Source organism: Lygodium microphyllum, chromosome 25, assembly GCF_053477565.2.
Source record: "Lygodium microphyllum isolate KBCC chromosome 25, Lygodium_microphyllum_v1.1.10, whole genome shotgun sequence".
Taxonomy (NCBI): Eukaryota; Viridiplantae; Streptophyta; class Polypodiopsida; order Schizaeales; family Lygodiaceae; genus Lygodium; species Lygodium microphyllum.
In genome coordinates this window covers 118,942,044-118,959,581 of record NC_141159.1, presented here as the reverse complement: position 1 = coordinate 118,959,581, position 17,538 = coordinate 118,942,044, and the positions used below count along the sequence as shown (strand labels likewise).

At 43.7% G+C, this 17,538-nt stretch overlaps 1 protein-coding gene across 1 annotated transcript in view; it reads right to left on the bottom strand.

Moving 5' to 3' along the window:
- Positions 1–17,538, bottom strand: part of ABCI13 (non-intrinsic ABC protein 11) — a 94,475-nt gene that overhangs the window by 32,853 nt on the left and 44,084 nt on the right. Inside the window, exons 3-4 of the mRNA XM_087667110.1 lie at positions 12,323–12,418; positions 12,155–12,232 (exon numbers count right to left, since the gene is read on the bottom strand). Of these exons, the coding sequence (XP_087523236.1) occupies positions 12,155–12,232; positions 12,323–12,418 (174 nt within the window). The remainder of the gene's footprint in view (positions 1–12,154; positions 12,233–12,322; positions 12,419–17,538) is intronic.

Sequence of the window (17,538 nt, the reverse complement as noted above, 5' to 3'; positions counted from 1 at the left end):
CCTCGGACGGTCATCCCTCGCGCCTGTCTCCCATAAGTTACATTTATTAATGTGACACTTCCTTCCCCTTAAGAATCAGTTTCATCCTTGAAAACGATACTTGGAAGGTCCAATTGTAAATTGGGAAACCTTTTTCTTAAAGTACTTACTCGCTCCCATGTTGAGCTTTCTTCTGAACAATCTTTCCATTTGACGAAATATTCTTGATAAATAGTATTCATTGTTCGTCTGTTACGAACATTTAATATTCTTTCTGGTTCATGTGGATTAGATTGGTCATCTAATAGCTCCTCAATGTTATCATTTAAGATTAAATTATCCAAATCACCCAGCTTCTTCCTTAGCTTACTTACATGAAAAATTGGATGTGTTTTACTACCATCAGGTAGTTGGAGCTTGTAAGCTTGTTCTCCCACCCTTTTAAGTATTGTGAAAGGACCACAATACCTGGGTGAAAGCTTTGGACATCGTCCCGTTTTCATGGTTTTAGTTTGTTCAGGCGCCTTAAGATAGACCAATTCTCCTTCTTCAAAGGAGATGTCTCTTCGGTGAGGATCTCCATAAGCTCTAGCTCAATTTTGAGCTTTCTTAATATTTTCTTGAGCAAATTTTAACATATTATTCATATCCTCTAAAAAGTCCTTGGCTGCCTGAACCTTTTCCTTACACAGTCCCACTGCATAAGGAGCTCTGGGCTGAAATCCATACATTAGCATAAATGAACTATATCCAGTGGAAGAGTGCTTGGCACTATTATATGCAAACTCTGCTATCAGTAGATACTCTTCCCAATTAGTTTGCCTTTTACTTACATATGCCCTGAGCATATCTTCAAGGATTTGGTTAACCCTTTCAGTTTGCCCATCAGTTTGCGGGTGGTCCGCTATATTCATGCTAAGTTTAGTATCCAACTTCCTAAATACAGCCCACCAAAATTGACTATCAAACTTCCTATCCCGATCAGAAACTATATTTGCCGGAAGGCCAAACAATCGGTATATGTTCTCAATGAACAGTCTAGCCAATTATGGTGTTTTAACATCAATTGAAGTTGGAATAAACCTAGCCATTTTGGTTAACCTATCCACAATCACCCACACAAAGTCGTGCCCCCTCTGTGTTCTAGGTAACGCGACAATAAAGTCCATGGAGATACTCTCCCATTTTCCCGAAGGAATCTCTAATGGGTGGAGAAGCCTCCCATTTTCAATCTTTCAACTTTATTAACCTAGCATTTATTACATTTGACCACATAGTCAAGGACGTCCTTATTCATTCCAGGCCAATAGAACTGCCTTTTAATAAGACTATAAGTCTTATTATCTCCTAAATGTCCCGCACTAGGGGTATCATGACACTCAAAGAGTATCCGGCGCCTTATTTCTTCATCTTTCGAGACACATACCCTACCCTTGTAGAGTAGATAACCATTATCAATGGTAAAATTCTTCCACTTGAATCTCATTTGAGCAACCCCTGATGCTCCATTTCCTTGATGAACATCCTCAGATATTCCTTCCTCTGTGGAGGCCCTTCCATTTGGATCTCCATTTTCTATTGCTTCCCATATGTTGGAATATGCCGGATCAACCTGGCATTTTCCTTTTAAGGATTCAAGTAAATCGGAAGTGAACTGAGTAAAACTCAATTCATTTATGATGAGCATTCTACTGAGTGCATCAGCCACTATATTGTACTTACCCTTTCTATACCTTATTTCGTAGTCGAACTCTTGGAGGAGCTCGGCACATCTAGCTTTACAACCTTGTAGATCTAGTTGGTCATTAAGCCACTTAATGCTTTCATGATCCAACAAGATCAAAAGTTTGGCACCGCAGATAGTGCCTCTATTTCTTCATTGCATGTACTATTGCATACAGCTCCTTCTCATAAACAAAATAATTCCGTTTTGCACGGTCTAATTTCTTGCTTTCAAAAGCAACTGGTTGACCTTCTTGTAATAAGACAGCGCCTATCGCCTTATCACTGGCATCGGCTTCAACCACGAATGGTTTATTGGGATCCACAATTAATAGTACTGGTGCTATAGCAATAGCTACCTTAAGTTTTTGAAAACTTTCATTTTGGTCTGTTCCCCAATTAAAGCTCTTCCATTTCCCTTTAAGTTGGTCTGTCATTGGAACAGCTATTTTGGCATAATCTCGAATGAATCTATGATAAAATCCAGATAAACCTAGGAAGATCTGCAACTCTTCCAGGTTCCTTGGAGATGGCCATTCAATAATTGCCCTTACTTTTTATGGATCCATCTTGATTCCCTCTTTCGAGATAATATGCCCCAAATATTTTACCTCTTGTGCGAAGAATTCACATTTAGTTTTCTTCGCATAAAGGGAATGTATTCTTAACAATTGGAATACTAATCATAAGTGTTCCAAATGCTCTTCTCTTGATTTACTAAAGATCAAGATATCATCCAAGAAGACTACTATAAAATGTCCTAGATAGGGTCGTAACACACTATTCATCAGCTTCATAAAGGTAGCTGGTGCATTAGTGAGGCCAAAAGGCATCACCAAAAAATCATAATGCCCATATCTAGTACGAAATGCCGTCTTAGGAACATCCTGTACCTTAATTCTTATTCGGTGATAGCCTGATCTTAAGTCTATCTTTGTGAAGAATTTTTCCCCTTGTAATTGATCAAAAAGATCTTCCATTCTGGACATAGGAAATTTATTCTTCACCGTTATGTTATTAAGTACTCTATAATCAACACAAAGTCGCATAGAACCATCTTTTTTCTTCACCAATGAAATTGGCAAAGCCCAAGGTGAATTACTGGGTTGTATAAACCCTTTATCAAGGTAATCCTTAATTTGTCTTTCAACTTCTCGGTGTTGTGTTTCACTTAGCTTATAAGGTGGTTTAGAAATAGGGTGTGTATCGCTATCTATGTCAATTGGGTGATTTACATCACCCCTATCTGGTGGAAGGCCACTTGGTAAATTAGAAGGAAACACATCTTTAAATTCATCTAGCAAACCACTTAATTCATTACTTACATTCAACTCACAAACATAAGAAAATTGTTGCTTTATATTACAGAAAGTAAAAGTGTTCTGTACAAGAAGGGACCATAACATATATACCTCACAAGCTTCCTTCTTTATCAGCTTCTGAACTTCAGTAAAACATAACAAAGGGTTATCAGATACTTCATGTTCACCTTGAATCACAAAAGTCTTATCATCCCTTTCAAATTTACCCTCCATTAATACACTGGAATTAGAAAGCAAATATAAGAAGTCTGCGTACAAAATGAAGTACTTCCCTGATCATAGTGATAGGACAGCTGTTGATGGCTTTAACAGTTTAGTGATAACCAAAAAAGTGAGGAACAGTTCGACTTTCCTCCAGACCGTGCCGATCGCGTTGAAATGAGGCCTGTCCGGCAGGAACACAAAATAAGGAGGGGATTAAACACATCCCCCCCCCCACAGGTCACGTGTAAACCAGCTGTGACCACAACTATATTTTAAAGGGGACTTCACCCGACTTGCATCATACTGCCGTCCACGCCAGATACACGAATTCTGGCGACGGTACCCACACTGACATAATCTGTCAGATGACGATGGCCAACACTGACGTAATCTATCAGGTGACGGTGGCCAACGTCACATCTGTCAGGCGACGGCTGGCCAACATTGACGTAATCTGTCAGGTACACGAGCTCTGACGATGGCGCCCACACGGATTCGAATCCAGGCTCGAATTGAAGACCGAGTGTGTGAGACCAGTGTGCTAACCGACTACACCCAGCAGCCATCGCCAACACGAAAGCATTCACCTCAGGTTAAGATGGGACCCAACGACTCTTCCAAAAGACGAGACCCGATGGCTCTGATACCAATATAAGATCGCTTGTCATAAAGTCTCCGATACCATTCGGTGTCCCCTCTGTTTGGTCCTTGATTTGAACAGCACGAGAGAGATTACACATTCACCTCCCAACCTCGCCTAGAAGATTGCTAGCTCCTCTCCCTAATTCGACTACCAGCCGTCCGCTTCAAGTGAGTCCTACTATTCTTAGACTCACTTACTCTCTAGGCTCCCCTTGACCCCATTCAGGTGCCCAAGGCCCCCGGACGGTCATCCCTCACGCCTATCTCCCATAAGTTACATTTATTAATGTAACACCACTAGTCATGATAATCTCATGTATGATACAAGCAAAGATCTCAACTCCACATGAGACTATCACAGATGAGTTTGGAGCATCACCCATGGTGGTTGAGGCCTTGGTCTAGGCAGTGACTTTCATGCATAGGCTATGGGAGCTCCCCCAAGACAGATACTCATGGCTAGCCCTAACTAGTAGTAGAGACAGACATTGTTGGTATGCTTAGATGAGTACATGGATGAGTTTACATGGGCTGCAAATTGATAGACTACCCTCCTTTGATTATAGTCTGGATTGCCCTACACTTAACTTACGCCCATCAAAGTTGAACCATGGAATCAGAGCAGACATACTAAGGTTAGATATAGAGAAGACTTGGATCTGACCCCCCTCCCCCCATTACACGAGGATGGCACATTACCACATCCACCCGATGAAGGCCTAGACATCCACACCGCAGACAAATTAAAGCCATCATTGAGTGCCATAGGAAACAGATACCAAGACGCCTTAGCCATGCAAAGATACATCTTCTTAGAGGACAGACATCTCATTAATGGGGAGTTTCTTTTTTCTACTTTTACTTTTAGATCATCGGCATGTTTTCTTTTTATAGGACACTATTTCACTTTTCACTCTTATAGGCATGTTTTTCATCTTTTCTCATTCCAAATGAAAAAACACACCATCACTGTATGTATTGCTTTGGTCTCATAGGCACTGGCCTTTTCGAGATGTTAATATACTCTCTCTCTCTCTCTTTTCGTAAAAGGTAATTGTATTAATTACGAAAAAAAGGTACAAGATTACATGATTACATGATTACAAGAGACACGAGGGCCCTAGGCCAACGTGTGGGAAATCCCTGTACTAATGCACTAAAAAGGTTACACCAATCATGGCAACGACCCAGAGGCAATTGCCATATGCCAAGTATGCAAATATCCCGAGGGAGCAAGTCGGAGTGCCGAATGAGATCTAGCTGCCAATGCAAGAGCCCTTTAAGCCTGGCAATATGTCTCGGTACATTAGAGGCCGAATCAAAGAGAAAAGCATTGTGCGTGGTCCAAATGTGCCAGCATCCCCAGTATCTGAAAAAGTGAAATAAGATCTTCATATGTAACTGTGGCGGTGTGGGGCACTTTGGGCGCACAAAAACCCAATCGAAAGGAGTTAGTGAGGATCCCACCACTGCGCGCCAGATTTGCGACAAGAGTGACCAGATATTCTTGGCGAGCGGGCAAGAAAGAAAACGATGTCGGGCCGATTCCGCAGTAGTGGTACGGAAGAAACAAGTGCCATTCGAGATTCGACGCTTGGAAAGGGCCGAGGCAAGAGGAAGACCACCAATCATTACCCGCCAAAGAAAGACCTTGCATTTGAAAGGTGCCTTATTCAGCCAGCCCTCCATCAGCGTTGCCTGCCACCATGACAGCTATTTCTGCAGTCCCCAAACAGTATTAGCTTTCACGCCCAGCCATTGGTGATCTTGAATGAGAAGATGATACACCTGATTAGTAGAGGCCTTTTCCAAACTCAGCCGGCCTGCAAGGTCCCAGTCCTGCCAAGGACGATCCACAGCCAGGGCAGGAAAGGGTTGCCTACCCTGAAGCTCCAACAAAAGCTTTCCCCATAAACCACGGTATCCGCGCGGGATCCTGAAAAGTCTCCTAGCAGTCCGAAACGATGCGAGGATATTGCGAGTAGCAAGGGTAGCATCCGCAATCGAAGTCACACCTAAACGGGCCATGCGGTTAAATCTCGGTCTGAGCTGATGTTTGTCTTCCCATGAAAGTAATCTCGATACTGCCAACAATTCCAGCTGAAAGGAGTTAGTCTGCAAGCGGTCCCCTACTGGATGCCAACGGGCCTTTTGGAGCACTACTTTCCAAGAGCCGACCAAGTGCAGTAACAAAGAGGAAGAGGGACTGGAAAATCGAGAGTCAGCATTAAGGACATGCCACCAGGAGGCCCAAAGCCGTGTGTTACCATGGCGTAGCCCGCTGTCCTCAAGAAAATAACGGGCTATGATGGTCCACGAGTGATGATCCACACACATGGCACGAAAAAGAGACCAACGAAGAGCCAGCATATGAGTTTCTGCATCCAAAATAGCGCCACCACCCATGCGTTTAGGGGTACATGTATGTGACCATGAAATCCACGAAATGCCTGCCTGCAGTGAATCCTTCTTCCATAGCATGAAACGAATGGGATGAGTGAGAGCCTTCAAAGTAGTAGGCGTCCACGGCAGCAATGGCAGGAAATACGTTAGCATTGGTAGCATAATTGTCTGAGCCACTTTGAGGCGGACATGGAATGGCCACGCTTGCGACTTCCAATACATAAACTTTGCCGCCAGTTTTTGTGAAATCCACTCCAGTAGGTCCTTTGGCCGTACACCCCCAACGGGTATCCAAGATGCCTGATAATGGAGCCATGGGAAACCACCTGGCCCTGCCAGCCTAATGACTGTAAATCAGGCTCCGTGCAACTGAGAATGGCTGACTTAAAGGCATTGATGCGAAGACCAGAGGCCTGACCAAAGAGCGTCCAAACATCTAATGCCTTTCGAATGTTGTCCCTGTCCGCCCGCAAAATCATAAAGGTATCATCAGCCAAAGATTGGCCCAACTGCGTGGCCGAGTTCTCAAAGAATTCATTAGTGAGACCATCCCAACCAGGACTTTTATCCTTAGGCAGGTGCAACAAAACATCCATAACCTCCTCCTCGCAAATATCCGCCTCCAAAGTGGCTTGCATATCAAGTGGAACCTGCTGGTGGACCAGATGATAGAAGACCGAGCGGGCATGCGTAACCTGGCTAGAAGGCGAGGGAGAAGAACCAAGAAGTTCCATAAAATAATTTCTGCACATATTGACAATGGTCTGCGGCTCAGTGACCATGCGACCTTCCGAATCCTGGAGTCTAGTCATATTTTCGCGAGCCGGAGAAGCATGCAAGGCGCGAAAGAACTTATGAGACTGGCAGGCACTATCTTGCAATGTGTCAGTCAAGTTATGCAGCTTGGCCTGCTGATAAGATTTCAAATAAAATACTTGAATAAGATGGGCCAAACGCCTTTCCAGTGACAGCAGAAAATCATCATCTGGGGAATCCATGAGCAAGGAACGGACCAAAGCCAGTAAGCCCTCTGCTGCATGTCGACGTCGGCGACAAAGAGAGGCATGATGAATCCCATACTGCCGAGCAACCCGCCGCACATTAGAGAGCAGCCGTGCAAATGCAGCCAAGCCGTCAGAGGCGAAGTCCAGTAAGAACCTCTCAATCAATTGCTGCATATAGCCCTGAAAAATTGGATGCTTCAAATAAGAGGAGTTGAAACGTAAAGGGAGCCTATCCAGCAACTGCATAAAAGGTGCAATAGATTGTGCCCGCATCTCAAGCTGGAGGGGGAAATGGTCTGACAACGCATATTGCTGCAAGACCTTCATTTCCAGCATCTCGGGAAGAAAATCATCCCCCTGCATGATATACATTCGATCCAACCGCGACCAAGTAGTTGCATATTGTGCGGAATGAAAAGTAAACCCTGAAAAAGAAGGGTGAAGCCACGACCAAAGATCTTGCTTAAGTACACGCAAAGCAAAGGAATTCCACACCCGGCTTTCCGGCGTATCCATTACCGAATGCCCTGAAGTGGACTGAGAAGAGTCAACACACATATTGAAATCTCCCATCAAAAACCCCTTTCGGCCAAGTGACATGGAGCCCTGCAAAGTCGACCAAAGATCCCATCGGGATGCGGGATCATTCGGAGCATAGAGGCCCAGCAACCATAAAATCTCTCCTTCAAATAAGACTTCGATTACCAGAAAGCGGCCCTGCACATCATTTTTAACAAGAACAGGCTGGTATTTCTCATGGACAATCATCAGCACGCCCGAATAGTGCGTAGCATGTGTCCCTGCATAAAACAGACGGAATCCATGACAATCCACAACTTTTCCTGCTTCACCGTGACTTTTGTGCTCAACTGCACACAATACATCCCACTGGTTCTCATGCAAGACAGTCCACATGGCATGTTGCTTATGGCGAGAGCAAATGCCTCGCACATTCCACGTGGCTATCTTCATATATCTTCAAAAAAAGGAAGTCAGGAATGAGGCGCCTGTTGCCTCGATTTCACCTTTTCCGCGAGAGCATCTAGGACACCCTCATCCAGAAAATCAGCCAATACTGCAAACGAATTCTGGCGACCTGCTTTAGAGGTAGAAGGAAAATCCACTGCCTTGGGAGTGGGGCGGGGATAACGCCGATCCCAGGGTGTAATCACATTACCTTTTGTATCAAACGCCAGCTTAGCAGGTGGGCCCTTGGGGCCGTCTGTATAGACTTTCCTTGTAGACTGATTACGGGGGGCATTTCTTTCCTGCGCATATACGTGCGCACGGAATCCTGTGGAGCATTAGGCCCAGGATCCGCCAGGCCTGCATCCAACTTTTTACCTTTTTTTTTACGTGCCTCAATCCAATCAGTGCTACGAGAATCCAAACCCAGGACCTGTTGTTTGCCTTTATCCACGACATTAGGTGGCTGAAGGGCCTCCTGTGTCGGGGCATCAAGCACCATGTCATCCTTAGGCAGCACAACCTGCGCATCCTCGGAAGACAGTTGCCTTTCAGGGCATTCGGCCATAAAATGCCCCAATTTACCACATGAAAAGCAGTGGCCTGCAAAGTTGCCCCATTTCAAGCGAAAATGCAAAGGATGCATGCCAGAACAATTGAGGCGAAGCCACGCAGGCCTTTTCCTGGCCGTGTCCCATAACATGCATAAACGGTTTCGATTCATAGCCCTGAGGCTTGGGGGAACCAGCACTGTTCCCACAACTACCATCGCATCCTTCAACAATGGCCAATAGACCGCCGGACAATTTTCCACTTCCACCCATACCGGGCATTCTCATTGAAGCAGACGCTGGAAGTCGCCCATAGGGCGCCATGGTACAACATGGACCAAGCGGCGATCAAAGAATAATGGCAACTTGGACAGGAGCTCAGCTCGATGTGTTTCCGATTTCAACAGCACCTCATAAAAGCCGCGAGGTCCAAGGAAGATCTCCTCAACACACTCCCCTTGCAATAAATGGTGCATCCACTGGCGAATATGTGAAAGCACTGGGATCCTGCTAGTGAAGAAAAGTATAGCTGCACGGTCATAAAACACCGAGAAGGACCGCAAGACTGATTTCGGGTCCACCGTGGCTTCCAGCACATCATCAATTCCCGCGTCAGAAAAAGTTTCATTATTATGCTGGACATAATCGCCAAGCAGAGTATTGGCAAAGTCCAGCAAATGCTCCCAGTCAATCTCCTGCGAATCCACAGGATCAGAGGCAACCTGCGCACAGGAACGTTCCTGAGGACCCATTGGCTCGTCAGAAGTATGCTTGGAACGTTTGCCTACAGGCGGCAGTTCAGAACCCGGAGGCATCTCCTCCGTGCACGGCACCATATCCTCCGACTCCTCTGTATCGGAATCAGGGCCAAGGGCTGCCACCGTTCGGCCTAGAAAATCCATATCCAGGCCAGCCATACTGCTGTCTTCTCTCTGGAGAAGTCGTCAGGCGGCAGTCGTCAGATGGGTCTCCAGGCGGCGCGCAGGTCTAGGCGATCCTCTCTCTCTCGCTCTTGGCTTCCTTAGCTAGGGTGCATTGAAGACTGCCCGGACAGCAGGTCTGTTTCTGCCTAGGGCAGAGCTTCTCTCTCTCTCTCTCTCTCTCTCTCTCTCTCTCTGTGTGTGCAAGTCCCGCAGACCTGCAAAATCAGGAAGCTGCCCGGCTGCAGCAACAAGACTGCAACGGGGCTCCTGTACAGAACAGGCCGGGCGTGAGCAGATGAACCCCTGACCAGCAGGGCGTGTGAAAGCAGGCGAGTAGCTGAGGGCACAGAACCAGGTGACTGTGCAACGTCCGAGGGGAGACGTCAGGCAGGACTCTGCGCAGTAGGGCACAGTCGCAGCGCAGAGGAAGCCGAAATAGGGACGACGGTAGCAGATGATACAAGGACGATGCACACCTAGCGGGCACGGACGTCGACGGCAAATTCTGCGCCTCCACAGGTAGGCGCCCGCGTGCAGGAGGACGCTCCCAGGCAGGCAGCGACGATGCAGGCGATTTAGGGCTTCGTCTGAGGGCACAGGGGCAGGACGCTAACGGCCGCCATCTCCACGCGCGCCGGGACAGCTCTTCCTCTTCCTCTCTCTCTACTCTCTCTCTCTCTCTCTCTCTCTCTCTCTCTCTCTCTCTCTCTCATGAATAGTACAAGAGAGGAGAAATTGTTGGACGGTCACAACCATCAATCCAAGAATGATAGACTGAAAGTACAATCCCTAAGGTAATATTGTATTACACCAAAAGTGGGTGTTCACATATGGGGGGAAAACCCTTCTTCAACTGGAAGGTAAAAAGTGTCCATGGATAAGAGAGCATTCACACCAAAACAAGGGAGAGCACAGTAAATGTAATACTTATGGGCACCAATTTATGTTATTTATGGGCAGTCCAATTATGTGGCTTGGGGCTATATATATGAACACTCCCTCTCACTTGTGATGCCTTTTAGTGCCAGGAGACTTGGGGAGGAGAACTAGGAAGCTAGTGGACCTTCCCATATGGTATCACCCTTGTGCATTGTTGTCTCTATGCTTATGATATATCAGTTCCAAATGTTCTTGCATTCTCATCTTCTCATCATGTTCATGTGCATACTCATCTTGATTTTATTATGCTTCTGCTCATTGTCCATTTTCATACTACGAACCTCTTTGAGCTATGCAACAAAGCACACCTCCACTGAAAACAGATTTTCTTTTGTAAGCTTGAGAAAAGGAGAAGATCCGTTGTATGTGTGAATAATGCTTCTTATGCAATCCAAGGCATTGGACAAATTCCCACTATTGCAATAGATGGGAAAACTAACATGCTTGAAAAGGTCTTGTATCTGCCCGACATAAAGAAAAACTTGCTTTTAGTTTCAGCCATTGCATGTGGTGGTATGAAGCAATGCAATGTCTATGACTATAGTGATGGGCATGCCCTCATTGTCACTGGCACGTTGCACAATGGCCTCTATCAACATGATTTATATGAGAGGAGAGCATCAGAGGATGCATTACAAGTTGATGCCACCATTATGAATGACATTGAGTTACAACATGCTCAGTTTGGTCACCTTAATTACATGCTTTGTGAGCCAGCATTCAACTAGTGCCAAAACCTCTAGCCAGTTGTACTTTCACTCAGCTCAACCTGGAACATCAGTCACCAGTCCTTCAGACTTCAGTGTTTGTGTTTCATCTGGGTCCAGCCTTGCTTAAGACATCCTCAGCTAGTTGCAGCCTTTATGAGCCATTTGCAAATATCTACAGCATGTGCCCTAATCAGACCAGTACCCATTGAATACATATTCAAACTCCGTTTCCACTATCCATGCATAGTCTCCTGAATTGGGCACTACTTCTCGATCTTCTAGATTCTCCCCCATCTCAAGCTGTACGTGGACATACCAATGCAAATATTGGCAAAAGTTACCAGGAAAATCATACTTTCAGATGACAGGGATACATGTAAGGTCTAACATCTCTAGCATATAGAGTCAAGGAAGGTGGCTTATTGATGTCACCATCAATACAAAGCTTTGGGCTTGGAGGTGATTCTGAGATTGAAAAAAATTTCCTGACTTTTCCTGGATCCTAAGCCCTGAGCAGGACCAAATATGCCGCATCTGGTGCTGTCAGAGAGCATTGATTCTACAGTCAATGCAAACTGAGATGTTTTGACAATAGATCTATTCAGTTTATCAGGAGGATGAAAGTTTTTTGGCACCTAGAATGATACTCCAATAATTGGGCTAGCTTAACAAAACAAAACAAACTCATTTTGAGTAGCACATTTTAGACCATGCAAATTTCCACCAGAAAAAAGGTCTGTTTATTGATAGAATTACATGTTACAGAATCAGGTAGTAAGAAGCACATACCAACCCAATGCGGAGGCCCAATGTCCCTTCATCACTTATCAAGCCATTCCTTTTCTTGCCACAAATGAAGACTTCACCCTGCTCAGATTGTTAATTGTAAGATTGGGAACCATTTGGACACACGATTAATTCAACCAAAAAGGAATTCCACATTAACAGTTTCAAAACCTTGTCTGGTGCAAGCAGTCCTGCCATGATCCGCAATATGGTGGACTTTCCAGTTCCAGAAGGTCCTATAATGCCCACAGCTTCACCGTGACGTATCTTGAATAAAGACGTGATGCAACTCAGAAACATTTATGTTTATTAAGAGACATTAAGTTCACTTAAAACTTGACATTTGTACACCCACCTGCAACACACTTCAAAAAATCAAGTTCTGGAATTGGTGTCAAACTGTTATTTAAAGATTTTAAAACAGTCTTGAAACTGCAAGTGAGCTACTTCAAAAATGTGAAGTTCATGAGAACAACCTACTTGACAGCACAAAAAATGCACTCTCCCAATTCAGTGTCAGAAATATAAATGCTACTTTACAAAGTGCTTTGGGTGTTTCTCTAGGCCCTCATAGTGAATCATTACTGCTCCTATATCTCCAACTCTCTCAAGGTCTTACACTTGTAGCATGTATAAAAGCACCCTACTTGGCACTCCACACCTTGATTTACTCATTGTCACTTGCTCTTGGATGGCACCATGTTCTTCTCTCCTTGCTACAAGTACACATTGGTGGCTCGCTTCAGGGCAACTCTTGTGAGATCTTACTATTATTGAGATGGTCTATGTTGCCTTCATTGCTCTTGATTATGCTTACATCATCCTACTACTAAGTGCAATGTCTAATGAGATAAACTCACTCCATAGTCCATAACAGCCAGAAGTTTTGGAAGTAGCAAGGTAGGAAATGAGTTTCAAACAAGTTTCGTAGGGTACTAATTTTTAGGAAACGTCAAAAATTGTTTCTTATGCATGTAAAAAAAAAAACTATGGCTCATTGTGTACATGAAATATTCAGAAAAATAGACTTATTTATTCATTATCTACATGACCAATCATCAAATTTACGATATAAACTTTCACACAATGTCAACTCCTCAAGAATATAGCCATTACTTGTCATTTCTCAACCACATTATTATTTATAATGTGGTTAAAGGGAAAGTAACCACATTATTGTTTACTATGATCAAGGAAACAATATGTGGAAGGAAATCGTAAATATCAAAGATCAAGTTAAAGCAAAGACATGTCACATATGTAATAAAAGTGACAAATGTAAATATATATAGTAAAACTATCAAACAAGACCCATGGATCTTGCCAAAATATTCATTAGATAATGGAAAGTACTAAAAAGCCACACTTGGAGTCCTAAATAATACAAGCAACACAATTTGTAATTCAAAATCTGAGAAACAATTGTCACATTTTTTGGAATCACAAATTTTTTGGATGATGAGAAATGTCTTCAATTTGTAAGAAATGTTTCTTATAAGTTTCATATTTTTTGAAATGAGTTTCCATACAACTATACCATAGTCACAAGTGATGGGGAACAAGGACATGGCACGAGACAGGAACAAAAGCAAGGGATTGAAAACACATTAAGAAGATATATGCTATACTTAAACACCAGATTATTAAAAAATAAAATAAATCGAGAAAGTGCATAATTATATCCTCAAAAACTCCAGTATACCTTGATGGCCATTTCTGCACATCATTTTTGGGTTGCTCTCTTCAAAAATCTAGACACAAAAATTAATTTTACATACGTCTTTCATCCTCAGAACAATGGCCAAACCAAAGCAATTGATACCACTATTCTTGATTTTCTTAGGTATTACACTATTGGCCATCCTATTAATTGGGATCAACATCTACCTATCCTTTCAATTTTCCTATAAGAGTATGCCTCAATCAACTACTGGTCAAGCACCTTTTGAGGTCATATGTGGTAAGAAATTACTTACACCCATCTGTTAACATGCCATTTTGTCAATCTATCATCTCCCAGTTGTGAGCTCTGACAGAGTCTGATGGAGGCATTGGAGCTTTGATTGTTTCTACCCATTTACTTTATAAACATTTCTTCGTCAACGAGTGTCCAGTGTGTTTCACATTGTCTGTGGCCTTTTTCTAACCTTCCCAATACCCAAGCATGTATGTGTGCAATCAAATCAGATCAGCATACACAGGCATCACCAATAGCATTTTGCTATTTTGGCAGGCCAGTTTTTGCAGCAATTGGCCAGTTTAGGCATTTCTTGGATACATATAGCCAGCCCCCAATCGGGGCAGATTATTCTCTTAGTTTATTGCACGTTACACACTCTGACATCAGACTCCTCCTTTGTCTCTGGTGCTGCCATCATTAACTTGATCTAGTGCCCTCAGTAAGGCATTGGACTATTAGTCCATCATTGTGTTCAACATTCATTTCAGATTCAGTGCAGATTTCTCTCCTCTTCCTGCGCTCTCTCTCTTTTGTTTCTTCTCCATGTTCATGTTTCTCTTCCATTGTGCGCACTCACATATTATCATCACCTAATTGAGGATGCAGAGGATCCAGCCAGAGGCACTGTCCTGAAAACACAGATTTTAGCCTGCTGTCTACTGCAGAAAATGCAAATTTTCTGCATTGCTCCAGTGATTTCAACAAAGGCGAGACATCTACCACTGCTCTTTTCTACGGCAAAATGCAGCACATTTAGTGTGTTTGCAGGTCTACAAAGATGGAGTTCCACCTGTTCAACATGTTTGATGACTCAATGAGGATTCTATTCATACTTTCTCAGATAGACATCATGATCACTATGAAGATCAAAGGTCAAAGCCCCATTCTAAAGGGGCAAAAAATTTTCTGACAAGTCTCGAAGATCGGAGCAGCCTTCTTCTCCCCCCTCAATCCATGTCTCATATAGGGCACATCCTTCTAGCCCTAACATGCCTATGACGGCACCATTTATTTAAGTGCCCATTCTCCCTTCCCTACCAAACAAAGATCATCCCGATGAATCTAATTACTCCCTTTGGTCTTACAAATTCAAAAACCCATATATCTTATTTTTTATTTTTGTAAAGCCTTCAAACAATGCATCATTGAATATCACTCTATTGGCCCCTCACTATCAATTTAACTTTGTACATAAATATGTTATTGTAAAACTACTTGTGCCTCAATAGCTAGGCCCACTAAATTTGTGAACACAATTTCTTTCCTTTGTTCACAAAAAAAGGAAGACAGTGCGTTTTACGCACAAAAAAACAACAAGCTCCAAGGATGATGTTGTGTAAAACTCCATTTTCATGCATACCTTCATTTAGAAGCTTTTCTTAAAGGGCAATCCTTTGATCAAGCTCCTCAATCTTCTTTCATCTATAAGCTATGATCAATTAGTATTCTTCAGAGGTAAGCTTGCCTAGCTTTTCTTCCATGTAATCGAAAGTGTCTTCCACCATGTCAAGAACTTTGTGGAGCAAGCTGATCGACCCACTCTCGCTCGGTTCCAGTATAGTTGGTTCTGGGGATTGAATCAGTGTTGTTGTGTTCGAAGTCATTTGAACCTACTGTTATTCTTGCTTCTTGTGTAGAGCTTTCAGATCAAAGGCTTAGGTTTCTCAAAGGGTACCAGGCTCTGATAACATATAAAGAAATACTCCAACACAGAAACATAAACAGAAATCGTACGACAAAGCACAGTCTGATAAAAGAACACAGTTAGGGTTAGGTTAACTCAAAGACAATGAACACACTGAATGAATGAAGTGATATGACTACTGAATTTACGATGCTCATGCAGTAAACACACTATATAGTGAATGAACACTAAACCTTGAATTCTTGTATCTCAAGGATCAGAGCAGGGGTAATGAGCTGGAGAGTATGTCATACTCTAAACAGATCCCGAATTGCAACAAGGCAGCCTCTGAATGCCGAACATCAACAAACGCAACAGTGAGAAGCTAGATCTGATGCAGACAGCAATGAGGAGAGAGAAATACTAAAAACGCAGGCAAGACAGCCTACAGGAGAGAGAAAGACAAAACAAAAGCAAGACAGCCTGCAAGAGAGAGAAAGACTAAAACCACAGGTAGGACAGCCTACAAGAGAGAGAGAACTGCCAAACGCACGCTAGACAACCTAGCGACAGCCTGCAAAAGCTGGGCGATAGCTGGAGGAGAGAGAAAACTGCCAAACATAGGCTACATGTGACGTTGCAGACAGTACAGCAGCAGGTTTATGCAGGAACAGCAATCGCCTGGCTGGGATCAGCTCCAAATTGCGAGAAGAGGGCTGGAAATCAGGCACCAACTGATGTAGACAGCAATGGTCAACTTTGGCTGAGATGTCCTCTGCGAACGGGGTGTGGGTAGCAAGCTGAAACACCTAAAATCTACAAAAACGAGATTCAGGGCTGAATGGAGGGCAACATACGTATTTATAGAAAGTTTGGGACCTCCCAAGTGGGTTTGTGCTTATGGGACACAGAAACTCCCTAGGATCATGTTTCTTTTAAATAAACTGGGTTTCTTCATTAATTAAGCATGTTTTGGGATTGTCTAAGTAAAGCTAATGCATTTTTAGCTCAACAGCTCCCTTCCCCGACCTATTGACAAACCACTTCTTCAGTTCACACACTTCATTTAGGGTTTCACACTGACAACCCCAAAAAGGACTAGTGTCCACATTTTCACCACTTTTTCATTGGGCACCCACACAATGGTGCGCCATCCTAGACAACTTATGCCTATAAATAGGTAGTCACTTCATTCATTCTTTCACTCCTACCTCTCTCTCTTCAATCATTCTTCACCACCTTCTTCGGTCACCAGCACCACTTCCCTTCTCTCACTAGCCCCTTCCACTGCCCTCACACCTCTTCGGGAGAACATTGCGATTCGTGGCTCACGGCTACTTTCATCCTTCTACTTCATGCCTATTGTTCAAACATCAAGCCTTGCATTTGAAGCATCTTCCACCTAGCGTCACTATCATCTGCTTCGCGTCAACACCCTTTTCCAACAGGCTCCACCTTCACTTGCGTTTTTGCAGCTTGGCTCCTCCCCCATTACCTAGCAACACTCCTTTATCACAAGGGCTGTTGGGACCTATGTTTTTACAATCAAGCTCCTCCTCCATCATTGGCATCACTTGTCTATCATAGGGACTGCAGGGACTTGCGTTTTTGCAGCCTAGCTTCTCCTCCATCACCTGGCATCACTCATCTGTCACAGAGGCTGTTGGGACCTCCATTTTTGCAGCCCACCTCATCTTCCATAATCTGGCGTAATCATTATCCACCTGATGTCAATATCTGGTCTGCTCTCCTTGCATTTAACAACTCCAACACTTTGGGATTTGTGTTTTTCTGCCTATGTCA